The 27,443-nt window shown below is 38.3% G+C and overlaps 2 protein-coding genes across 6 annotated transcripts in view; one reads left to right on the top strand and one right to left on the bottom strand.

Annotated features, from left to right (window-relative positions):
- Positions 1–7,527, top strand: part of GLRA2 (glycine receptor alpha 2) — a 173,599-nt gene extending 166,072 nt beyond the window's left edge. For all 4 annotated transcript variants that reach the window (XM_077888189.1, XM_077888190.1, XM_077888188.1 and 1 more), the window contains one exon: positions 7,152–7,527. In XM_077888189.1, coding sequence (XP_077744315.1) covers positions 7,152–7,430 — 279 coding nt within the window. In that variant the 3' untranslated portion in view covers positions 7,431–7,527. The remainder of the gene's footprint in view (positions 1–7,151) is intronic.
- The window catches only part of LOC144308047 (uncharacterized), a 404,506-nt gene that overhangs the window by 335,057 nt on the left and 42,006 nt on the right, over positions 1–27,443 (bottom strand). The window lies entirely within an intron of this gene.

Here is a 27,443-nt window from a genome sequence, read left to right as displayed (position 1 = left end):
GAAACTTTGTCTTACCCCACTTTGCACCTGCATTCTGGGATCCATCCCACAGCAGACCCTCCATCTCAGACATCTCGTAACTCTGCCTTCACCACTTTAATTCTTTTGATTTTTCAAGTCTTTAACAAAATATCACTTCCTCAGGGAAAAACTTCTCCTATCTGCCAGATGAGACCAGGAACCCCATTAATAAGCTCACATGGCACCCTAGAACTTTCCTCCAGAGCAATTATGTATTCCTGTGATTATTTTAATTTACATTTGTCTTCATCTCAGGATTGTGAATTCCCTGAAGGCGAGAATTTGATGTTTTGCTTACCACCGGATCCCTCACAAATGGCACAGTGCCTGACATCTCCCTAGGCATTTTCTGACTGTTCAATCTAAAACACCCATTTCTCTGCCATTCATCTCTCTAAAGTCTCTCGATTGTTTTTCTTCAAAGCAGTCATCATTATTTGTGTGTGCACGTGTGTGAGTGTGTGGAAGTAATGTGTGTGTATGTAAACACATATGCATATATATGGGTATATGTAGAAGTAGGTGATTGGGTGTGTGTGTGCATAGTTTCTTTACTTGTTACTGTCTGTTTTCCCCAATAGAATGTTAACTCCAAAAAGCAGAAACTTTGTCTTCTTGTGTACTGCTGCATCCCTACCTCATACCTGGCACGTAACAGGTCCTTAGTTTGGTAGAAATATGAATACACGAATAGCAAGTGCTCAAGAAATGAATACCAGAAGTTCCTTGTGCAAAAATTAAGATGAATGATATACTCCACTGAGAAAGAGATGCTCCAGTGATAAACTTTTCTTTTGGAAAAACTTTTATTTACTATCTTCCCAGAATGACACTGACAGTTTTAATTCATTTTCCCGTACGTCATTAAACAACAAAGGGTTTATATTTAGTTTACTTTACTTTTACTTTAAATTCGTTGTTCAACAAAGTTCAGTCAGATTCTTCAGCCACAATCTTTAGTGAAGCTATTTGGGGTTTGATAGGGAAAAATTCATAAAATTCACAGACTCAGAGTCTTTGGAATCAGACAGTTTGGGGATCCAACAGACCTGAATTTGAATCTCATCTTCAACATTTATCAGTGGTATAACTTTGGAAAGCCACATAGCTTCTCTCAGTCAAAATTTTCCATGAAAGCATGTGATTTCCATGGTCAGTTTGGTGATAGGACTGACTGTAGTTTTAAACGCTTAGTACATATTTATAATCAGTAAATGATACCTGTGTATTGTTCATATCGATCCCCAAGTCTCTGCGACATGAAGGAAGAAACTGAGGCCACAAGAATTGAGAATTTCTCAAGCCATCCCTTCCCCCAAGACCAGGTGATAGAAATCAGAAGGCCTTACATTTAAACATTATATAGCCTTCATTTGATCAGGGAACTTTTTTTTTTTAGTGAAAACTCACATTGAACTCACAATATTTTTCCCCTTTTTTTAAGGGGTGGGAGGAGCAGGGGACAGAGAGAGAGAGAGAGAGACTCTTAAGCAGGCTCTGTGCCCAGTGTGGACCCAGGCACGGGGCTCAATCTCATGACCCTGAGAACATGACCTGAGCTGAAATCAGGAGTCAATCACTTAACCAACTGCTCCCCGTCCCCATCATGGACTTACATTGTTTCCTAAGGATGGCCAGAGACTCCATTACATCCTTGCACTAATTGAGGTTCCCTATACCCAAGAGTTACAACTGAGGAATTTCCTGTTCCAACATAAGAGAGACTCAACCCAATGAAAGAATCTGGTTGACAAATGTGATGGAAAGTATTTTTCCCGACACCAGATTTTTAGGAATCCTTTTCTTTCCTCCTTTCTAGGGCATAAAAGAAAAATTAGAACTATGGGCTCCCTGAAAATCTTTCATTTTATAAGCATCATGTTCTTTAATTATACCAAAATCATTTGCTTATGACAAACAATTCACTATAATGTAATTCTGATGAGCTTTAGGTTCGATATCACATCCAGACAAGAGTTATTCCAAACACAGGGATGAGTAAATTTTACAATAAGTAAAACTGAGGCATGAGTTAAAGAAAACAACAAACGCAAATGAATTGCATAGTGCCATGACAGTGCTTCATATGGCAAGACAGGATTTAAGGAGATTTTCTCAAAGTGGGATATAGAAATTGAGTGTATTGAATGTTTGGATGATTCATTTTCCGTGTAAATTTAATCAGTGAATAATAAAACAGAGGGAACTAGAAGTACTCACTGTTCAAAGTTACTGAAGATGGGGTGGGTCAGCAGCAATACATAACTAACTGGTTTCCCAGTGAATTAGAAGTGGAGAATATATGCCTAAAATTCCTTCCTTACTGGGAAGATCTGATTTTCCCTCTTAATATGTTCAACTAGGCTGTGCCTACAGATTGTCCTTTATTTTAGCTTCAGCTTATCCATGACTCAAACTCATCTCCATTTTACCCTCATATAGGAATCTTGCCATATTACCATAACATTTTATTCTGAACCTGCTATAAAGGCAATTAGTCATTCATTACAACACAAAAATTCAAAATTGGTTGCAATTATGTTTTCTGAATCAAAACCATACCCTTTGATGTGGATAATTTAAGGTTCTATATTTAAAATGCATTGAATGAGTCATAAGGGTAAATAAGAAGACCCTCCCTTAAACTAGCATTCGTATCTCCTGCATGTGAAAAATGTAATGGATAATTTCTACCTACGACAAATTTATTTTTGTGGTGGAGAATTTTAAAGAATGGATTTAATTAGCTGTAACTATGCTCAGAAGCATAATTTGAAGTGCTGTTGAATGAATGAGGAAAGTATTTTCAAGAATAGAAAAAAAACCCTCTTAAAGTTCCCTTTTCTTCATTACTCAGCAAACGTTTATTAAGCACCCACAGTTTGTCAGGCAATGCACAATGTAATGATAACCTAACCTGGCATCGTTCTACTCTAGCTCTGGTACTTAATTGAATGAGTTCATCTCTTTGGCTATCCATTCACAGTATGTGAGGAAAGACTATAGAAATTAAATGAATGAGTCAGTCTGAAAAAAAAAATGGATGTGGCTATTTAGGTTTCCTTTTGTTCTACGTGTTAAAGCAGGTTACTAGCTAACTACCTTTTCTATTTCTTCAGGGATCCAGGAATTTAAAAAGAATCTTATATCATTCAGGCAGTGAACTATATGCTTAATCATGAGTTTCTAAATGTTTATAGAGGTGAGGACAGCAATTTACAAGATTCTACGGATATGGAAAGGAAAAACAGCAGAGTAAATTTAGGCAGATAAGGAGAAATGGACTTTGAGGAATAGTTTCCATTCAAAAAGTAATTTTAGACTTAATAATATAGAACAGGTTCAGCATTTTAGAGCTGGACCTTAGAGCTTGTCTAGGCCATTGGTTTCTAACCTTCTGCATTAGTCACTGGATTTTAAATCTCCCTAGAGATTCTAATCCATTTGGTCTGGAAGGGATTAGGAGAGGATGCAGGCATGCATATATTTGTAAAGGTTCCCCAACAGTCAAAGCTGAGACCCACAGATCTAATCCAGCCTTGACATTTTTGGTATGAGGTCCATGAGGCCTTTATTTAATTAATTCATTTATTTCTTTTTAGGTACGCTCCATGCCCAGTGTAGAGCCCAACATGGAGCTTGAACTTACAACCCTAAGAGGAGACCTGAGCTGAGCTCAAGAGTCAGATGCTTAACTGACTGAGCCACCCAGGTGCCCTCCTGAGGTCATTAAAGAATAAATAGCTTGCTTAAAATCAACATAGCTTCCAGCCCTTGGAGCCTGACCTAGAACCCAAATATCCAAATTCCTAGTCTGTATCTCTGTTTACTAAATCAACTGGCACTGTTTCTTACTTCTCTCACTCAGTAGTTGAGTTCTAATTACCAGTTAGTAATAGAAAGTCCAAGACAGTCCATGTGACTCACAAATCCCCTCCCCCTAATGACCTGTGTGCTTCCTTTCTTGCTAAGTACTGAATAAGTCATCTGATAACACTATAATGATTAATACATCTCTTTATTCTATATTTTTAAATACTTCACTTATTTAAAACTTTTACATCTATGAAATATATCATTCATATTTCAAGGCAAAGAAAACAGATTCAATATTAGAATCTGAGTCCAATTAAAGTCTCCCTTATTGAGTTTATATAGCTGGACACATGAAAGTATTCTAATGCCAGGCTGGGTTTTCTTAGCCAGCTTCCTTATATGATAATGTTTTTAAGTTGAACACTTACACTAGGTTCTGAAAGCTCCATGCAAGTAGGGCTCTTGTCCAACTTCATCAACTGTTACTGAGTACCTAGCAAAATGCCTGCCATAGACTCAACACTCAATAATTCATTGTTGCATGAAAAATTCTTTACTACATTTTTTTTAAGGAATGAGACAGAGTGTCCTGAACCAACTTGTGTAGAACGATCCCATACAGGGTGCCTGGGTGGCTCGGTCAGTTAAGCGTCTGCCTTCAGCTCAGGTCATGATCCCCAGGGTCTTGGGATTGAGCCCCGCATCAGGCTCTTTGCTCTGCAGGGATCCTACTTCTCCGTTTCCCTCTGCCTGCCACTCACAATGCTTGTGTGTGCTCTCTCTCTCTCTCTCTGTCAAATAAATAAGCAAAATCTTAAAAAAAAAGAGCAATCCCATATAAATAAAAGTACTGGGGAGATGATTTTATAAGGAGTAGTTTTACAGTTACTTTATTATAAGAGCTTTTACCTGATTTTCCTGACATAAATTTGTCCTTGTTATACCATTTGGATTACAGTTGGGCTCTCATTCATATTATGTTAAAAGTATTTCATTCACTTTATCTTTTACATGTGGTTGAAAGCACAACTGATGTGCAATAAACATTGATGAAATAAAATTCATACCATGTTTTCTTGTGTTTTGGGAAATATAAACGTTGTTATTATTTGGCAAAATAAAGACTGCAGTGTCTTTCATGACTCACAGGGGTTGAACAGTATTGTGGAAGGCAGTGAACTCATCTCAAAAGAAGATTTAATCAATGACTATTTAGAACTAAATTTTAATTTTTATTATTTATTTGAGAGAGAGAAAGAGAGAGAGAGAGAGAAAGAGAGAGAAACAAAGTGAGAGCACAAGTGAGTGGGGGGAAAGGGCAGAATCAGAGAATCTCAAGCCAACTCCACGCTGAGCCAGGCTTGATATGGGGCTCCATCTCATGACCCATGAGATTATGACCTGAGTCAAAACCAAGAGTTGGTCATTTAACCAACTGAGCCACTCAGATGCCCCTAGGACTAAATTTTTATTCAGCAGGTCATTTCAATCTTACCTTTTCAACTCCACCCTTTTGACTTAATCACACGCTGAGATTCTATACATCCAACTCTACTAAGGCTATTGGCACTTTACCCTGAGGTGACAGTTTTTCAGTCTTTTCACTAATTCATAAAGAAACAATCAACATAAGATATCATTGACAACTGTTAAGATGACACATGTTTAAATATGGTAGAGATAAATAACAAAAGAATCAATGTTAAAAACACTAGAAAACAAGTGTTGGTGAGTGTGTGGAGAAAAAGGAACCCTTGTGCACTGTTGGTTGGAAAGCAAAGTGGTGCAGTCACTGTAGAAAACAGCATGGGGGTTCCTCAAAAAGATAAAAATAGAATTACCATATGATCCAGCAATCACACTACTAGGCATGTACCCAAAGAATACAAAAACACTAATTCAAAGGAATACATGCATGCTGATGTTTATAGCAGCATTGTTAACAATAGCCAAGTTATGGAAGCAACTAAAGTGTCCATTGATAGATGAATGGATAAAGAAGACGTGATACATACATACATACACACACACACACACACACACACACACACACAATGGAACATTACTTGGCCATAAAAAAGAATGAACTCTTGCCAATTGCAACAACATGGATGGAGCTAGAAAGTATAATGCTAAGTGAGTAAATCAGAGAAAGACAAATAACACATAATTTGACTCATGTGGAATTTAAGAGACAAAACACATGAGTGAAGGGAAAAAAGAGAGACATACCAAGAAACAGACTTTACCATAGAGAACAAACTGATGGTTACCAGAGGGGAGGTGGCTGAGGGGGATGGGTGAAGGTGATGAAGAGTACACTTATGATGAGCAATGAGTAATGTAGAGAATTGTTGGATCACTGTATTGCACACCTAACACTAATATAACACTGTATGCTCACAATACTGGAAATAAAAAAAAAAACACTTGATTAGGATGCCTGGGTGGCTCAGTCAGTTAAGTATCTGTCTTTGGCTCAGGTCATGATCCTGGGGTCCTGGGATTGAGTTCTGCATGGGGCTCCCGCTGACCTGTGTGCTTCTCTGTCTCTCTGCTCCTTCTCTCTCTCTCTCTCTCTCTCTCTCTCTCTCATTCACACATTCTCTCAAATAAATAGTCTTTTTTTAAAAAAAAACACTTGATTAAAAAACTAGATTGCCTAAAAAAATTGCCATAAGAAAATTAGCTGTGGTAGAAATATTCAACACCATATAGTGAATGTTTAATTTTTAATATACAGCTGAGATGAACTAGAGGACTGGAAGGAAAACAGGTATACATTTAGGGAGTTAATCTTAGGTTTAACATTAACATTGAAGTCAATGTTAATGGAAGGAACTAGGCTGTGAATGGGCCACAAAATTAGAAGTTCCTAGCTCAGGGCCAGGTACACAGCAGGGATTCAGTAAATGATATTTTGAATGAATGAATGATGTGTGAGTGAATGAACAAACGGTCTTCTATATGGACATAAAGTATAATATTGGGGTTTAGAAAACAGTCCATTCAAAGTTATGGATAATAAACTAGATTTTGGGAAAGTCCGTGCTGAATATAATGTATTTCTGTTTGTTAATTAAAATGACCACAGAGTTGTTATTCTTACTCTTAATTTCTCAGCCTGAAAGTTAATGAACTGAATCTGCTCCATGAATAATTGAGTTGAACTTGAAAGAGAACTCCACATTCCAAAAGCCTCCCACACTACCAGTTAACTGTGATTTATCCTTTTACTTCTGAAGAATTTTAAGCATCTTCCATCTGATTTGACTGACAACCAATCTGTGCTTTCTCTGTCTTTATTCTCCCAGGAAGAAGATGTTACTCGTGAAAGTCGTTTTAATTTCAGTGGTTATGGGATGGGTCACTGCCTCCAAGTGAAAGATGGAACAGCTGTCAAGGCCACACCTGCCAACCCGCTCCCACAACCCCCAAAAGATGCAGATGCCATCAAGAAGAAGTTTGTGGACCGGGCAAAAAGGATTGACACGATATCTCGAGCTGCCTTCCCATTGGCCTTCCTCATTTTCAACATCTTTTACTGGATCACATACAAGATCATTCGGCATGAAGATGTCCACAAGAAATAGATCTGCCCTTCAGACCCTGGACTTTCTTGCCTAACTGTTGTGCTTGTAAATACACAGTGAAATTGTCTTTATATCATGTTGACAGAGGAGGAGGCTGGGGGAGGGGGGGCGGGAAGATCATGAGGGCAGGTTTCCTGGCACCTATATGAATAAAGATAAGTTATCTGGGCAATGAAAGAAAATGTTTGCACAAAATTAAAGTGTTGCAGAATCATGTGAGCATAATTCCCTTCATAGTCTTTAGCATTGTTCTTTCAGATGATGTATTAATTAGACATGATATGCAAGGTCAAGTTCTTGAAAGCTATTTGTCTTTGGTTTGGTTTGGTTTTGACTAATTCTGGTACAGAAAAGTTAGCTTAAACCACACACACACACACACACACACACACACACACACACGGAAAATGCTTACCATCTGACCATAGTGACTAGCCTATAGTGAGTCAAGGACCAAACTTTTTCAGGAAAATGCTGCCTCGTTTTTAAAACAAGTACTCTGAGCTACGTTCTTTACAATGTCTGTAATTAGTGTTTCACCTGAGAAATCCTTTTGTGGGTCGTAAATTATTTCTACTTATTGAGAAAACAACAACAAAAAATAAACACCAACCACAAAAAACAGATTTCTACTTTACTGTCCGTGTAGGTGTGCAATTTAATATTATTTTTCTTTCCTAAATGTAATTTGGGGGTTTAAATTGTGTGTTGTGTAATTGATTTGATAGTATACCCTCTTAAAAATAAATGCCCATTTTGTTTTAGATCCCAATCAGCACACTGTATTTTTTTCGCTATATTTACGTGTGACTTTAACTGCTCAAGTGTGACTTAGTCATTGCAACCTCTCGGCCACAGTATTTATGGAGATGGTGTGTCCTGAATGGTGTAGCTCATATTAGCTTGAACTTTCCATTTCCGCTCTCATTGTAGGTGTAACTACTAGTCCTGATGTCAAATGACCCATGATTTCTACTGTTAATCAAGTGAATATCGTTTTAAATATCCTTAACTAATTTAAAGAATTTTAAAATTGTACTGTGATTTTCATAACCCGTTGCCTTTTTGGTACCAGAGCTACGTGGTTTGAATCCTGGCTACATGTTTTAAGTAAGAAAAAAAAAAAAAAGACGTATTTTTGCTTACTCAGATAAAAGACAACCTGTAAAAATATAATGAAAAAATTAAATTTTACATGTGCTGTAAAAGGGATTATTAAAAAATATTTGTTCAATTTCAATAAAGCTAAGTGTGCCACAAAACTTCCCTAAGAGTCTTTCCATTTTTGCACTACAATGTAAGTAACTTAAATGACAATGGTAACTTGGATTTTTGTTTCTGGTCTTTCTCATAAGCTTAGAGCACTTACATCTATTATGTTATGTCCTAATAGAATAGTAGCTTATAATGTCCCTAGGAAGAAAGAAAAAATACTATTCTCATTGTAGAAACAGAAATGGGGATGTGAACTACTGGTAGTCACTGTGGGCCAAATGTAATACTGGATACCTCATATAAGCTCTGAAAAAGTTCCAAGAGCACTGAGGAATCATGAAACATCAAAATGAAAATAAATTTAAAAGAATAACTTGTCTACCTAGCCATCCTGATTTTTGTCAGGAATGGAGTTCTAAGATGAAAAAAAAATTCTGAAAATCTCAGTGAAGTAAAAATAATTCACCTTAACCCTTATAGATTTTCCTTAACTAAAGATATCCATCATAATATTTTCAGATAAGATGCAGATTCATAAGATGATTTTATGGCCTTTTAAACCAATTCAAATATTGAATCACTTCCATAGAGAGAAATATTGTAGAACAGCTAAAAACAGGAATTTTGCAGATAGAAAGACTAGCTTGGCCACCTATCAACATTGTGATCTTGGGTAAGTTACCTGAGCTGTTTCATAGAGTTTTAAGAGGGGTAAACTGAGAAAAATGCAAGTAAAGCTCAGTGTCTAACACACAGTGGATTTCCAATAACTAATAGATAATAAAATTATTATTATCATGAATAGTATTGGTTATCCACTGGGAAAGAAGCTTCATAATTCCTCACCTTGGCAAGATTAATACTATGTTTGTTTGTTTTTTATCATTCCTAAAACATGTCCTATTGTTCATTCCTTTCCAAACAAATAAGGCAAAGTATTGGATTGGTCTCATTTCTCATTTCACTGAAAAATAGTAAACTTAGGCTAAAATGCCTTCCAAACATGGGCCTTTCTCTATAAGTGTCCTAGGAAGAGCCCTGATGTTGTGGGGAAGCACTTTGGGGGATAATCCTAAACTAAATGATTATGTCTAATCAATGTGTGTACCATATAATTTTGGGGGTGTGTGGTCCCCACATCAGACAATTTTAAGAAGATTCACCTCTAAACATATCTGCCAGCTACTCAAGCAGGCAAAGACATCCTGGATGGCAAGAGGGATTCTTGACTTATCTCTGATTCTAGTCTACATTCAGTGGAAAGAATTCTTCAGTGCACTGATTTGAGTTATATAAATAAGATAAAATCTCAGGGAAAAGATTTTTGAGTGCTGCATACGCTGGAAAAATAGGTAATTCCCCTATAATGTTATTGGATATTTCATTTAGGACATTTTTCTTTCACAATGGTATTTGAAGAAAAATAGTTCATGAATAAAATCATGGATCCGAGGGAAGAGAACTTACCAGTTTTCACTGGCTTGGAAGTTTCTGGAAGAAAGTGGCTATGTTTTCATGGGTTCTCTGTATTGCCTGCCAAAGCTCAAATGCCCAATGAATATTATTACTATAGCTAGGAAAAAGTTGGTGAGGGAGGATATGCTGTGCCTATTGACAAAGTTATATAAGTTTTTCCCAACAAAGCAATGACATGAAGAAACCAACTACTGCTACCATTTTTCAGATGATGGATTATCGGGAGAGTTGTCTTTTAAACATTTTTCAATTCCTGCCACTCAGTATTAACAACAGATCGAGATGACTTAAGGCTTAAGACTCTTTATGGCATTCTCAAACACCTTGGCCCCAAACAGATGCTACAAACCAGACTTGCTGTAGATTTTTAAAAATCCTTCCAGTGTTAGCATTAAGCTCCTCATCTGTGCTCCTGAACAGAACTGCCAAATTCTGAAACCAAATTTTCCAATACAGATTAAGTGAGTATCATTTTACGATACGCTTAGTCAATTAATATAAGAAAGTCTGTCCAAAACACAGCACAAAATCCCATATCATAAGATTCACAGTTTTGGGTAAAAATATTTTGAGAATTTTAAAAAATGTATGCATTTCTTAGTTTAAGCCCAAAGCCAATTTGCAGAATGAGTATGTGTCATGTGTCTGCCAGATATATTTTTTTAATCTTTCAGCCTCTGCTTTAAATTTTTTATTTTCACCAATTTGGGTTTTCTCAAGTATAATTTAAATGATTCAAGTAATGCATGCTTTTCCTAGATCACAAAGAACTAAAGATAACAACACAACTTCATACTCATATAGTACTTTGAACATATCAAAATGTTTTGATGTTCACAACAGCATTTAATTCAACAATTATCCAAGGTGGCCAGATCACAAAGAATCAATATCCATCCTTTGGTCAATAGATAAACAGAAGTTCCATGGGTTAAATGCCTCACTCAAAGCCACCTGTCATATTCGAGGTTGAATATCCAGCATAATTTGTTTCCTAACTCCTCATGCTGTATCTGCTCACTATATACACCATGTTTAGGAAAATAAAAACCGAGAAAGTAAAAAGCCATGGTACCTCTGACTCACTCTCAAGGATGACAAAATAATTTGGTAAAGGAAGGTACACAATAGAAGATTTCTGTTGAAAATGCCTAGAAAAATAGCTCAAATACTGTACACAGCATTAAGGATATCCTCACAGAGAGTAATATCTTATGTGATCGATGGCCAAAGAGATACTGGAGGTGAAAAAAGATGAACAGAACTCAATTTAGGAGGTGTTTCTTTCCATTCTTGAAAGAGAGAAAATGACCTTCACATTGTCACACATGCCCCCACATAAGAAAACATGTGATATTCCTACTTTGGTGCAAACACATTTTAAAAATAACAAGTATTTCACATATGAGTGAAACCATGTGATAATTGTCTTTCTCTGATTGATTTATTTCACTCACTGGAGGTACCTCCAGTTCCATCCATAAAGTGGAGGTGGGTGGGGGGATAGGATAACTGGGTGATGGGCATTAAGGAGGGCACATGATGAGATAAGCACTAGGTGTTATACTATATGTTGGCAAATTGAATTTAAATAAAATAAAAAATAAATAAAAATAATAAGTAATATAGGGGTGCCTGGTGGCTCAGTCTGTTAAGCATCCGACTCTTGATTTTGGCTCAGGTCATGATCTCAGGGTCGTGGGATTGGCCCTGTGTTGGGCTCTGTGCTCAGCATAGAGTCTGCTTGAGATTCTCTGCTGCCTCTGCCTCTCCCCCTGCTTACACACTCTCTCAAAATAAATAAATAAAATCCTAAAAAAATATAACAAGTAATATAGTTTCCCTCAAGCTGAAGGTAGTGTGTATGTGATGCGTTTAGGCCAGGAGCCAGCATTTAGATAATTACATTATCACCTTGACACAAATGATTCATAAATAGGTGAACGTGTCTTTAAAAAGGAGAGCAAAGCTCTGGGGTGCTTTTCTGAGGTGTGTACAACACTGGCCTTCTTCCAGGCATACTGGCAGGTGCCTGAACATACTTCTGCTTCAGAGATTTGTGTTTGTTATTTCCTCTGCCTGGCACCCTCTTTCCTTAGACCAGGAGTTACTAAACTTTAAGGGCGGACAGTAAATCGTTTAGGCTTTGCAAACCATACAGTCTCTGCTGCTACTATTCAACTCTGCTGTTGTGGTATGAAAGCAGTCATAGACAATATGTCAACAAATGAGTGTAGCTGTGTCCCAATAATACTTTATTTATAAAAGCAGGTGGCAGGCCAGATTTGTCCCATGGACAGTACTTTACCAACACCTGCTCTAGATACATACAGGGCTTACTCATTTAATTCAGGCCTCAGCTTGAATGTCTTCTTATCAAGAAGCCTTGTCTGACTACCCTATATAAACGAGTACCCTCCAACCATTATACTCTATTTCTCATTCATGCCTTTTGTTTTGCATAGCACTTGCCACTTCCCAATTGATGCTTTTATGTGTTTTAGGCATGCACAGAAATATGCATGGACACGTGCACACACACACTTGAAGGGCAGTTTCATGTGAGAAAGTAGAAACACGGGTTCACTGTTGTATTCCCTAATTCTAGATCTGTGCTTGGCACTTAGTAGGTGTCTAATCAATATAGTATTTGTTGATTGAATACTGAATAGTTAATACTTATTAAGGAGTTAATTGAGTATTTACACAGGAGGCTTGGAGATAGAAGTAAGCAACCCAATACCAGCCAGTTGGATAAAAATTGCTGTCAAAATTCAAGCAGGTTTTGGGTTTGTAACAATGAAGAAATTGTATTAGATCAGCATTTTCCAAAGTGAGTTCTGAAAAACCCTATCTACACACCCTTAAGGGTCTGGGATATTAGCTATCCTGCCCGGATTGAGTTTTTGTACTTTCACATGGACTTTTACCAGAAGATGGGGGCCTTCTAAGACATGGGGTTTCTCAGGCATTTCAAACATATTTCCCTTCACCTCCATTAATGTAGTAGCAACTCAATTTCCCCTTGATAGTCAGAATGGATCACCCCAGTTAGTACAGTAACCCCCTTCTTTGTCTGCTGGCATGAGGAGCCCAAAGTGCCAGGTAGCAGTCTCAACTTCCAGGTCCATTTTTGTGTCACTTAGAGGAAGCAGAGGCAGAGATTCCAGAAAATGTTGTAGACTTGAGGCTTTGTGGCTAAATATTCTTAAAGCATAATTTTCAAAAAGATAAAATCATGACTCTCCAGCAAATATAAAATTAACGCATGTCAAAAGTTATACTTAATAACTGATTAAAAAAACAGTAAGATTTTAAAACCAGTCCAGGGGATCCCTGGGTGGCGCAGCGGTTTGGCGCCTGCCTTTGGCCCAGGGCGCGATCCTGGAGACCCGGGATCGAATCCCACATTGGGCTCCCGGTGCATGGAGTCTGCTTCTCCCTCTGCCTATGTCTCTGCCTCTCTCTCTCTCTGTGACTATCATAAATTAATAAAAATTAAAAAAAATAAATAAATAAAACCAGTCCAAAGCGCATTTGAGAAGTTAGGTATTTACAAGCAATACCAGGATAAGTTTCCAGAGTTAGACACAAAACTGGTTGATGTCCAGGGCACCTGAGTGGCTCAGTGTTTGAGTGTCTGCCTTAAGCTCAGGTCATGATCAAGTCTCATATCGGGCTCCTCACAAGGAGCCTACTTCTCCCTCTGCCTATGCCTCTGCCTCTCTCTGTGTGTCTCTCATAAATAAATAAATAAAAGTCTTGTTTAAAAAACTGGTTCATGTCCAACAGGTCCATAGCCAGTAACCTTTGGGATTATTTCTTCTTTAGACAGAAATCATTTGCATTTCTGTTGGACAAAATTCGACAATTTCACCTCTGTCTCCATGGAGTGGTAAAATAGGCCAGACAATACAATGTCAGGCCCAGCACTGCACTGAAAGAGCACCTGCAACCTTTGTTTTGCCTATTTCCAAGTTGCAGGTAATTTTTCTGACAGATCACAATTCAAATTCAATGCTTAACTGTTATTTAACTATTAATATCATACCTTAACAGGACCAAGACCCAGAGCATTGAAGTGACATGCTCTATATCACACAGCATGTTAATATAACTTTGGGCTCAGAAACCAAAATCCCCTGAATTTTATCCTGGTTCCTTTCTAAGTACTCCCATGAGCCTTTTTCCATATATCCCTGGTAGAGAAAGCTAGAAAGGGCAGTTTCTCTCCTTTATATTACTCTACTTCCACATGATTATTTGCCCATTCTTCCTGAAGGGCAGGTGGCATAGTTATAAAGGCACAGTTTGTGGAATCAGATCTGAGTTTAAATTCTCCCTGTCTCATATTTGTAAGGTGTCCTTGGGCAAAGCTTTATGTCCTAGCACTAAAGATATTATAAAATAGAATATAATAATGTCTACCTCATACTATTGTAGGTAAGGACTATATTGGTATCTGCCACTTACTGGATAGTGAGTAAATATTAGTTGTCCTTTCCTACCCACCTTTAATTAATGTTTTATTTCACTAATGATGTCATTCTGAACCTATCACCTATGAATAGAGTCTATTCTTCTGTAGTCTATTGTAACTATTATAATTTCATTTAAAATTTTTCTATTGTGATTTTAAATTATCATCTAAATATCAATAGCTGACAAGTGAAAAGTAAATATAAGAAAACCATATTGAGAGACAGTCTGAACAAACTTCCTTAGTAAAAGAGGACAACAGAGTTTTTATTGTTTCACTTCGGCCTAATACAGAAAGGAAAAACATTTTCCTGATTTAAGCGATGAACAAAGTTTAAATTGGCATAATCGGGTCAGTAGGAGGAAGCTGTTAGGAGCACTTTTACTGTATACAACTAACACATGTGCAGCATCAGTACAGTTTACAAATCAGCTGCACCTCAACTCTGCCAGATTATCCTGTGATCATAGGAACCGTGGCCTTGGGCAACTTTCTCCCATAGCCTCGGTTTATTCTCTTGTAATGTCATAAAGAAAAATAATGGCTTCCCATGAGAAAGCCTCGAAAGGAGCAGGCCTGCAGTGCATGATAACCATCACCACCATCACCATCATCATTTTATGGATAAGGAAACTGAAAGCTAGCACAGTTAAGGAACTGGTTACTGTCACAGAGGAAAACCCAGCCATCAGAGGACTAGCTATGTGTATCTAGGCAATACCCGGAGAATGAGGATGATGATATTTGCCGCATCTACCCACCTTTCAAGGCTGCTGTAAGAAGATAAAACTACGAATGTCAAAGATATCCAAAAGCTGTTTTATTGAAGAGGAAAGCAGGGCACAGGGTGGTAAAGTAACTTGCAGAGGGCACACAGCTAATAAAATGTCACAGCCAGAATTTAAACTCAGTCCGTCTTTCCACACAATCCATGCTCTTCACTACCATGGTATATTGCTTCTTCGATATAAAAATTATCATATTGGATATATACTTAAATACAGTTGTATATATACAACTATCATGTTGGATACATAAAATATACATTTGACATATTTATTTTTAGTAGATTTTATTGTATCATTTTAAATTATTCATTTCCTTATCCATTTCCCCTATGAAACTTTTAAGGGCACTATATTAGTTTCCTAGGGCTGTTGTCACAAATTATCACAACCTGGTGGCTTAAAACAACAGAAAAGTATTCTCTCACAGCTCTGGTGGCTGGAAACATGAAATCGAGGTGTCAACAGAGCTATGTTTCCTCTGAAGGCTCTAGAGGAGCATCCTTCCTTGCTTCTTCTTAGCTTCTGCTGGGGGCTGGCAGTCCTGGGCATTTTTTGGCTTGTAGCTGCATCACTCCAATCTCTGCCTCCATCTTCACATGACCTTCTTCTCTCTGTGTGTCTGTCTACAGATCTCCCTCTCCTTATAAGGACACCTCATAAGGCCCATCTTCATCCAGTATGACGTCAACTTAACTAATTATATTTGTAAAGATCCTATTTCCAAATAAGGTCCATTCTGAGGTTCTAAGTGGACATGAACTTTGGCAGAACAGTATTCAGCCCAGTACAGGCACCAATTGTGTCTAATTTTGTACAGCCTTCCAGGCATATGGCTCAGTGTAAGGAACAAACAGATTCAGCTAGGTATCGCTTACCGGTTGAGCATAAAGGTGCTGTGATGAGATTGCCTGGGATCCCATCTTGGTTCCATCTTTACTAGCAGTGAGCCTTTGGGCAAAGGTTCCAAACTCTCTACACACTGAAGTCTTAATGTGTAAAGAGTACCTGTTTTTCAAAGTCCTAATGAGATTTAAATTAGTCAGTTCACATCAAGTGCTTAGAACAATCATTAGCTCATAACAAGTGTTCAACAAATATTACTAGCATTATTTTTTGATAACACAATATTTTTTAAATAAAATAATGAAAACAAGGAGTGTCAGCACTGGAAACAGCTTACATCCAAGCTGTTAATATTATAAAATACTTTTAGATCTGCCCTTTTTCTGTGTATTGTCTTTGTAGAGCATCCGTGAATATTCAGTTTAAAAGACAGAAAGGCTGTAGAAGTGAAGGTGAAAAGGAAAAGCTTGCCTTTCCTTCTCCCTCAGGGGAAAAAATTTCAAAAGAGCCATGGAGAAGTAGTATTATTTTTAAGAGACCATGCTAGGAAAATGGAATTGCTTTTCTGAAAGAAAGTAGATTAATACCTGGAGGGTCTAAAATGTAATTATGGTATTGATCTCAGGAAAGCCTTGGATGGATCTAATTTTTTTTATAGCTCACCAGTATCATTAAAATGGGCTCATGTGTAAGGGTGTGCAGACTGCGAAAATCTGAACATCACACATCAAAATAGGCAAAAAGGTCCTGTTACTGGATTCTGGGAGGCATCAAGTTAATATTCAATATGTGCTGTCATTGGTTCCCTCTTTCAGAAATTTTCTCAATGGCTCTGGGACTGATTTAGCAAGATGTTAATGAACCAGTGTGGCAACACTAGCTTGTGAATCAACCTGAAAGTTCTGTCTGTATCCTAGCTCCATCCAGTCTGTGGGTTGACTGAGGGGGTAAGAGGATATCAAACCTTACACTAAAAATGAACTGAGCCCCAGCCCTATGAGGAGATGACTTTTTTTTATTCCAGCCTTTTTACCTCCCAAGCTTCTTTCCCTTACAAGTTGTTCAGAATCCTGCTCAACGGTCCCCTTTCCTACCTACTCGCACAAACACACAACCCACTATTTTGCTGAAAGCTTCTGATTGCCTCTGAACCCAATAAAAGCCTGGAGACTTATAATGGGGACTCTGGATTTTTAAAGAAAGCAGTCTTTTTTTTTTAAATAAAAATTTCATTTATTTATTTGAGAGAAAGAGAGTGAGCATGAGCAGAGGGAAGGCAAGAGGGAGAGGGAGAGAGAGAGGCAGACTCCCTGCTCAGCAGGAACCTGACATGGGGCTCCATCCCAGGACTCTAACATCATGACTTGAGCTAAAGGTAGACACTTCACCGACTGAGCCACCCAGGTATCCCTTTTAAGAAACAGTCTTAACAACAACTCATATTAAGGGGTACTTCAAATGGTCGAGGAGGAACAGCTGGAAATGCATTTGAGGCCTTTTGGACATCTCTGATTCTATGGTTACATTTTTATGAAATCATTCAGTCAAAACTCTTAGCATTCCACGTCCTTCTTCACAGAGAAACTATACCAGCTGCAGATAGTTTAAAATGCTTGGATCTTATTCTGGAATGGGAATGAGAAATGAGGCTGGAAAGAAAAGCTGGGATGAAAAGATAAAGTCACATGCCTGCTTAAAGGATCTTGGGATTTCTCTTCTAAGTAATGACACACCATTACAAGGTTTTAAACAGGGAAGAGACAGAATTGATTTTGCATTTCAGAATATAATTCTGGCTACAGAGCACAGAAGAGACAGGAGGGGGATGAAAGAGGGATGATCTCTAAAGTTTTGAAATTAAATATGCTGGTCGAAACCCGACAAGATCCATCTACTGCTGAAGTTAACTTAAGTAAAGGGGAACCTCTAGTCTGGACAAAGATGGAAACAAACGAACCCTCCAAATGTGGATAAAATTTTTTAGCAGTTAAAATTCATCAAAATTCAACATGTCACCACCTAAAAATTCAGTGACATTTCATTTCCGGTTACAATCAAGAGTTAAATAAAATGGTAAGGTATTATCACTCTGGTTGAAAATACGGGCTTCAGCACTGGATAGGCCTGGGTTCAAGTCTCAAGTGTGTCACTGTCTGTTCCTTCCATTCCTGTTTCTTTGATGTGTTGCTTACTCTCTTAAATTCTCAGTTTCCTCGCCTACGAAGGCAATAACAAGAGCAGCACCTGATCTGCAACCCCCTTGTGAGGCTCGTGCATGGAAACTGTCAGAACCTACAACACAGGGTTTGTAGAAAGAGTCTGGTTTCCCAAACTTGGTGGTTTCTTTATGTGTGGAGGGACCTCACTAGGGTATTCCTTCTGGCTCCCTTTTGCCCCTCTCTGGACGTGGACATGAAAAATAACTGAATCTGATTGCAGAGTTTAAAGGTGTTTTCCTGCCCTGCACCCCTGTCCCCCGGCTTCCTCTCTTTTGGGAGATGGCCAATCCTCCAAAATTGCATGTTGTGCTCTGGTCTTGCCATATATCTTCAACATAATGGAAATGTTTGCCATGGAGGAAATGTTTTCAACAATTCCCTTCAGGGAAAGCCCACAGTTCTTCAGCACGATCTGTGACTCAACAGACAAGTCTGACTAATTCTAGAGCACAGAATTTTAGAGCCTGCTCGCCCACAGATAATAAATCACATTTTCCAATATTAGTACTATTTACACTAAAAGTAACACACGTATACCACACAGAATGTGTCTTCAGTTAATGTTTCCTCAGGGAAATGCCTCTTGCCTTTTAATATCCAAACTTCACCTAAGTACTTTTCAGGGGAATGAGGGTTTTATTAAAAAATTACATTTATGCCTTAAAAATCAATACAAACTTTTAAAGAAAAGAGTGTGCGGGAAACATCTCAAGTTTCACTCCTAATACAATTGGCATTTAGAATAAATCAAGTTTAGATGGATCAGAAGGACACATAGATATTTTGAAGTGCTCCAGAGTGTCAACAAAGGGGATTTATAGCTAGAATATTGCTGGCACTAAGAAAGACATGGCTGTGGACAAAGCAACTGCTTGTTAACAACCATATTAATTATTTGGTGTCAACAAAACAATATTTTAAGCATTTTATCTCATGATATGAGTTTGTTCCTTAAATATGGACATTCTAATGTGTTTGGGTTTTGGCTGGGGGTTTTGGATTGATTTGTAATTGTATTTTTCCCCATTTAAAATAATTGTAAAAGAGCTCCTTTAACATTTTTGTGCAGAACATCTGATTTCATTAACAGAAAACCAGTGTTAAGTAAGAGGTGTTGGCATTTTGAGTCTCTTATCTGCCTCACCTATTTTTCTGATTTTTCAATTAGCTCACAACTCCGTGGAAAAAGCAGATGGCTATTTGTTGGCCTCTACTAATAAAGAGAATAAGGCAAAAGTGACGGGATGTCACTTTCAAGATCAGGTCACAAAAGACTGTGACTTCTGTCTCACTCTTCCTGGGTCTTATTGCTTGCTTGCTCTGAAGGAGCAAGCTGCCATGTTTTAAAATGCCCTATGGAGAGGTCTATGTGGCAAGGAATTGAGGGAGTACTCTGGCCAACAACCAGCAAGGAACTGAGGCCCTCAGACCTATGAGGCCTATGAGGAACTGAATCCTGCCAACAGTCATATAAATGAGCTTGGAAACAAATCCTCCACCAGTTGAGCCTTGAGTTGATTACAGTCCTGGCCAACACTTTGATTTCAGTCTTGTAAGAGACTCTGAGCCAGGGGAACCAGCTAAGCCATGAGCAGAGTTCCAACCCACAGAAACTATGCAATAATAAATGTTTGTTGTATTAAGCCACTAAGTTTTAAGGCAATTTGTTGTGTAGCAATAGATAACTAATACAATCAGTAAACATATGCTAATGAAGGAATAAATGCATGACTTAATTATTTCCCCAAAAGCTGATTTGGAACCTTAGGTACTTACTTCCAGGAAATAGACCAAGACTTTCTGAATATGCTTGTGTTTATGGGAAAACTACATAGGGCATGTGCCCAAAATTTGGTTGGATCCCGTCAGTTTAAATCAAGCATAAATTTAGAGAATTGCTGTCTGGAAAGGAACTTTGAGGTCATTAGCCAAACACCCTCATTTTTTAGAAATGGAAACAGATTTAGAAGAGCTAAGTGACTTACTTGCCCAGGGCCATAGAATCCATGTAAGTGTCATCGACAGAACCCAGGGCTTCTGATTCCCACTACAGAACTCTTCCATGACATCCCATGACAATGTTTAGAGGACAGGAATATCAGAAAGGCTGGAATAACCCTGAATGTAGAAAGCTCAAGAAGGGCTTAGAAGAGTGAGTAGGATTAGGGAATGCATTCCACTTGAGGGGTACAGGCCAGACAAACAATGATGGGACTGTACCTCATGGGAGGGGTCCTAAGAATCAAGACCTCCATGGTTTGGTCAATCATCTTGAAACTCATATGAAAGGTGAGGATGAGGAAGCCTTGGAAAGAAAAGGTACCTACAAAGAGGAGAAGTAGGCAGAAAAAGAAAGACAAATCTTGGTAGGGGGCAAACCAAGGAAGGAACATTTGCATAAGACTTTATGGCAAGCAGCCAGAGTGAATCTGGAAATAGGAAAATGGGTGGGTAGGAAGAGATGATGGGCATAAGAATTTGGGAAACTTGCTAGTTTCATAGTCTTGAAGTGGAGGGAAAGAGGAAGTGCTTACACCTAAAGATACAGGACTCAGACCCGTGCTTAGAATGCACCAAACCCTTACGTGGGCCTTGTGGCATTTGCATTATATGAGCATATGAGCTGGCAGATAGAGTTATATAGTGTTCAGTCTACACAGCTGTACATCATAGCCCCATGATAGGCTAATAAAGCTTTGGGAATGAACATGTAAATTGAGCACACAAGACACCAACTTTAAAGAAATTCTTGAGAAATCACTGATTTCTTTAAATTACTGATTCCTCAGACCTACACTGAAGAATCTCAAATGTAATAGCCTGTCATCATGTGGTTAGTGGATGCTGTGATCATTTCCTGACTCCTGAAACAGACTCCTGACACAGACACCGGGCATCAGACAGGAGGCAAAAGGACAGTGGACTGGAGTCACAAGTCTGGCTTCTAGTCCAGCGTGACTGAACCTCTGTGCACTTCATTTTCTTCAACTGCCCAATGTAGATAATAAAAGCTGCCTGTCCTATGTCACAAAGCTTCTGTGTGGGCTGGAGTTTGAAAAGCATAAAAGAGTTGTACAAATACATGGTTATATATAAAAAGAGGTTCCACTAAATTTTCCATTGTTGCCATGAAAAAAAGCCTTTTCTTCTTTCCATAATGGCTTCCTTCACAAAGAACAAAGAAGTTCAAAGGCTGAATTACATAAAATTACATAACACTGTCACAGTACATGCAATAAATAATAGGACTGAAGATGATTCACAAAGATAATAGGATCAAAACCCTGCAAAGCAGAGCATTTAATTCCTATGATCCTGGCCAGTAAGGAGAGGTAGGGATAACTCTTCAAGGTATCTATCAGCTGTGGAAGAAGTACCAGAATGCAAATGATGAAAGCAGAAGGAAGTGGTGGGATAAACATGAAGACTTCTCTGATATATTAAAGTAATGCTAGCTGTCGTAACAAATAAGACCCCAAATCTCAGAAGCTTAACACAGTAAAACTTTATTATTCACTCATGCAAAGTCCATGTACACATGAGTGGGGGGAGAGGGAGAAGCAGACTCCCCACGGAGCAGGAAGCCTGATGCGGAGCTCAATCCCAGGACCCTGGGATCATGATTTGAGCCGAAGGCAGACGCTTAATCGTAGGAGCCACCCAGGTACCACCCACCTCCAAATGGGCATTTCTGATTGGCAGGTAGCTCTCCTCTCTTTCAGTTGATCTGGATCCCACACTCCCTTATGGCTCAGGCATCACCATGGGCTCAAAGGCCCATGCTGGATCCTCTGTATTTGTCTGTCATGCAGAAAAAAGATAGAGAAGTAGGAACACCTGCTTTCAACTACTTATCCCTAGAGAGGACACACATCACTATCATTCACATTCCTGTGGTGAGAACAGAACCTGTCATATGGTCCCACTAGATACAAATAAGATATGAAATGTAGTTCCTGGTTTGCCAGCAACAACTCCACACTATGAAAAAGCAGTTCAAACCTTTGGGGAATAGGTAGCCATCTCTTCCTTACCACAGAACAGAGAGAGAACACAGGTTTACAACATTTTGCATCCTTTCATTTTGCTAGCATTTCCATGCAATACATGCATCAAAGGTTTTTATAGCTAGAAATGTTACCAATAAAACAGACAGCATTGCTTGGAAAGCCACTGCCATTTATCCTTAAATCATATGAAAATAGTCCAGCATGGTTCTAAATCAGAGATCAGAAGCTTATGGGAAGGCATTATTAAAAAAAAAAAAAAAAGGCTTTGAAGTCAAGTCAGGCTGTTTTTTGTTTTTTTGTTTGTTTTTTGTTTTTTTTTTTTAAGTCAGGCTGGGTTTTAATCTCTGCTCCAGCCCAAACAATAATGGACCTTGCACAATTTATTTAACCTCAGTGTCTTCGGCAACAGCATAAGCTCAATAATAAGATCCTGAAAGGATTTTGTGAAGACTCATCGAGATGGTAGGGCAAGTTCTTGGCCTATAAAAGGCACTTGTAAAATAGTGCCCTCACAGCATCTACAGAAGCTGAGTGCATCTACAGAAGCTGAATACATGCATCCCTTATGTCCCAGCAATTCCACTGCCAGGTTTATACCCAATGCATATACATATTTACCCAAAGTTAAGTACCAGAATGATCAAAGAAACACTACTCATAATAGCTAAAATGGAACAATATTACATATGCCCACTAAGAATAGAATGGGCAAATAGACTCTTGTATATCTTACATGCAATAAATAGTATAGTACAAGGCCATGAAAATGAACAACTACAGCCACGTGCACCAGTATGGGTGAATCTCACAGATATTAAGCAAAAGATACAAGAGAATACCTACTGTGCAATTTCATTTATATAAAGTTCCAAACAGACAAATTTCATCTGTCCCATTAGAACTCAGAATGATGGGGCAGCCCCAATGGCCCAGCGGTTTGGTGCCACCTTCAGCCCCGGGTATGATCCTGGGGACCTGGGATCGAGTCCCACGTCAGGCTCCCTGCATGGAGCCTGCTTCTCCCTCTGCCTGTGTCTCTGCCTCTCTCTCTCTCTCTCTCTCTCTCTCTCTGTGTGTGTGTGTCTGTCATGAATAAATAAATAAAATCTTTAAAAAATTTTTTTAAAGAAGTCAGAATGATGGCTACCCTTGGAAGATGCAATTGAATGGGAATAGATGTGAGAATGGCTTGTGGGAGGCAGGTGGCATTCTCTTTTGGAAGAAGAGAGGTGCTGGTTCCAGAGTAGATTCAGTTTGTGAAAATTCATTAAGCTGTACACTTACATCAATGAAAAAAGTTTTTAAAAATAGCATCCTTCCCCTGAGAGACTTCCAACGTGTTTAAACATTACTCATGAGTGCCACCAGCCTTTGGAAGGGGGAAAAAGAGTTAAAAGGAGCAGGGAGGGAGAATAGAGAGGGAGGAGAGATGGTGAGGGTAGAATAAGGCTGGAGGGTACCAAGAACCAGAGATATCTACCACTTGTCTTAAAAATGCCATTTTGTGTTATACGCCCCAAATCCCTGACAATAACAAAAGGGTCCAGGACATTTTTCCACAGTGACATAGGCCTTCTTATTTGGGCTAAGTTTTAGTGCTGCTAAAAATACAAGTCTTCCCTATGGGCAATCAACTACATGTCTTCCAGATTATAATGTGTCTTTCTATTCCATATGCCACCCTGTCATTTCTGTCATTATAATTCTTCTTTCCTGTGTCATCTTGAACTATGGTTATATGTATGTATGTGTATGGGGAAGGGGTTGATCCTTACCAATCCCAATCCATATAATCTGTATCAATTACCCTGACCACCAGTGGAAATTTCCAACACCATGATCATGTAAAAATCTTTCTCAGCTAATATTATCCCAGACAACCTAGCTTCTGCAGGGGCAACCACATAATAACTCAAGCCTGCGCTCACTATACATCCAGATGTTTAACGAGGCACCTACCTATAACCACAAATATATGTCATGTGTAATTATCACATAATAACAAAAAGTCGCTAAGATGACAACACTAGAAGTCACTGATCAACACATGTGGCTTCGTTTTATAAGTATTTTATAAATGCTAGCATCAATAGGAACCTTAACAAATTACCTTTCCTTTTAATCTAGGAAGAAGATTGGGGCCAAGAACACTGAATAACTTGCTTGAAAATGTAAGGATAGTTATTGCAGAACCAAGACAAAAATCCAGATTTTCTTTTCCCTATCTAGCATAAAATGAACATTATTCCCCATGTCCCATTTCAACCATAAGCCCCAAGGTCTGACGTCTACATAAATAAGTATCTTGCCTTTTGCCCAAAACAAATGTATTAAGATAATGTTGTTAGGAAGTTTCTGAAAGAAGCTATATCAGTTAATTTTTTATTTCCTTATTGTTGAGTTTTCCTTTTTATCTTTTTTGAAATGTTTTAAAACTTAAAGATACAAAAATAGTGTAAAGAACCCCCATATAACTTTACTCAGACTGGTAACTTTTTAATATTTGCTACAGTTGCTCTCTCACTCTCTCTCACATGCACATTATTATTATTATCATCTGTCCTCTGAGATAGAATATCATTATTAGTATTTTTCTCTGAGTAGGTTATAAAAATCATGCCACTTTATCGCAGAACACTTCAGTGTGTATTTCCCAAGAGCAAGGATATTTTCTTACATAACCACAATATAATTATCAAATTCAAGATAATACTATTATCTATTCCACAGCCCACATTCCAATTTTTTGATTGTCCCAGCGATGTCTCTTAGAGCATTTCCCCCACACAGTCCAAGATCTAATCTAATATGACATATTACATTTGATTTTCATGCTTCTTTGCTATCCTCCAATCTTGAATAGTTTTTTGGTCTTTCTTTTCTTTCATGATATTGACATTTTTTTTAAAATGTGGGTCTTTTTTGGTAATAGAATATTCATTAATCTAGGTTGTATCTGTTAATTTTTGCTATATAATTAACCCCAAACTTGGCAACTTAAAACAAAAAATTGTTATAACAAAAAATTTATCATTTCTCACAATTGAGTGGGTCAGCTAAATGATTCTTCTGGTTTGGGCCAGCTTGACTGGGGCTGGATGGTCTAGGGTGAGCTCTCTCATGTGTCTAGCAGTTAGATGAATATGAGCTGGAGTGATAAGGATGACTTAGCCATGTATCTCTCATCATCTGTGTTAGTGAGCCAACCTGGACTCATTCACATGATGGTGGTCACAGTTCTGAAGCTCAGCAAGGGAGCAAGCTCCAATGTACAAACTTTTTCCAAACCTTTACTTGCATCATGTTTGTTAATGTCCCATTGGCCAAAGGAAGTCACAAGGCCAGCTCAGAGTCAGTGTGGGAGAACCCTCTCACAGATCATGGATAGAAAAAATTAGAACAGGGGCACCTGGATGGCTCAGTTGGTTAAGCATCTGCCTTCAGCTCAGTTCATGATCCCAGTGTCCTGGGATTGAGCCCCACCACCCCTGCTTCTCCCTCTCCCTCTGCTCTCTCCCTCATGCCCTCTCAAATAAAAAATAAATTAAATTTTTTAAAAAAGAAAAAGAATAATTTGTGGCCATTTTTATAATATACCATAGCAGCTAAACACAGGGGATGAAATTGTTTTAAGGAAGAAAGAATATGCTATTAATGGAAGAGATGAGGAGAAAAGACAAAAGCCCCCAAAATCATGAGGTACAAATACTTAAATTTACATCCTTGAAAGAATCTGAAATCAAGATGCCACACCACTGAGGGAAAAGGGCTTTTAATACAAGCTAACTTTTAAAAATTGGTCAAAGGGGTCAAATTTAAAAGCCTATACATGAACTGTAATGCTCACTCTCCAAAGCTATAATGCAATTTTCACAAACACTAAATGACAGAGAATTCTGTGCAGAGGAATAGGTGCCTATGGTAAGATGAACAAGATAGAGATGATACAGGGAACTGACGATCTTCTTCCCTGCTGGGCAGTGACAGAGAGTCCTGACACTGTAATAAAGAAGGGAGCCTGCGCCCATTTTACAGGTAGCACCAGCAGCTACTTCATCACTACTGAGTACTGCAAGGCAGCAACGGAGGCCCAGGAATGCCCAAATTGAGCATTGTTTTTCAAGAAAATATGGAAATTTAGAATGAAATGTGAAATTTCTAGACTCTCTAAATGTTGCTTCAAGTATTTTTAAGAGCACATTCACATGCTAAATTAGGCCCAAGGACCATGAATTTGAAAACTCAACTGTCTAACCTACAATCCAAAAACTCAAACTACAAAAACAAAAAGAGTTTAAATTTTAGATAAATGAAATGCTTATCCAATTCCCTTAGTCACAGTCTCTCTCTTAACCTGTGACTATGTAAAATGTACCTTTATTTATGCTCAAGAACTATAAGACTCAGCATCATATATATAGCATGGATACACCTTTATGTTCCACAACCATCATCTTCAGGTGATATATTACATATAGCAAAGAAGATTGAACTCTGTAATGCTGGCATATGCAGACATCAAGAAGTAATGGAAAACTGACAAAGAATAAGACCATGACACGATTTCTGAAATCAAAAGCCTGAATTTATTTCTTACGTAAGGAAGAGAGAGTTTTGCTCGCTAGGCACACTGTCTGAACAAAACAAACTGCTGATTTAGGGGATGGATTTGCTTTGAGGTTATACTGTCAAAGAGATTGGAGTGGTCAGTCTTGGAAACATGTTCAAAGTCAGCAGCTTCCCATTAGATGATTGTCAAAGTGGGAGACTGACATTGATTGGCTGGCTTTCAGATAAGACAGATAAGACCGCTTTCATTCTTGTTTGGGGGTTTGATTGTTACCATAGCTAGAGAATGGGATGTCTTTCCCTAAGAGTGTGAGGGCTTGTTGTGAATTATTGGAATTAACTGTGCAGAACTAATGTGGGACACTGGGAAGGTTATACTGCTCTCTCCCGATGGGCCATAAGCTTATTACCAC

This window comes from Canis aureus, chromosome X (genome assembly GCF_053574225.1).
Source record: "Canis aureus isolate CA01 chromosome X, VMU_Caureus_v.1.0, whole genome shotgun sequence".
Taxonomy (NCBI): domain Eukaryota; kingdom Metazoa; phylum Chordata; class Mammalia; order Carnivora; family Canidae; genus Canis; species Canis aureus.
This window is presented reverse-complemented; position numbering and strand designations above follow the sequence as displayed.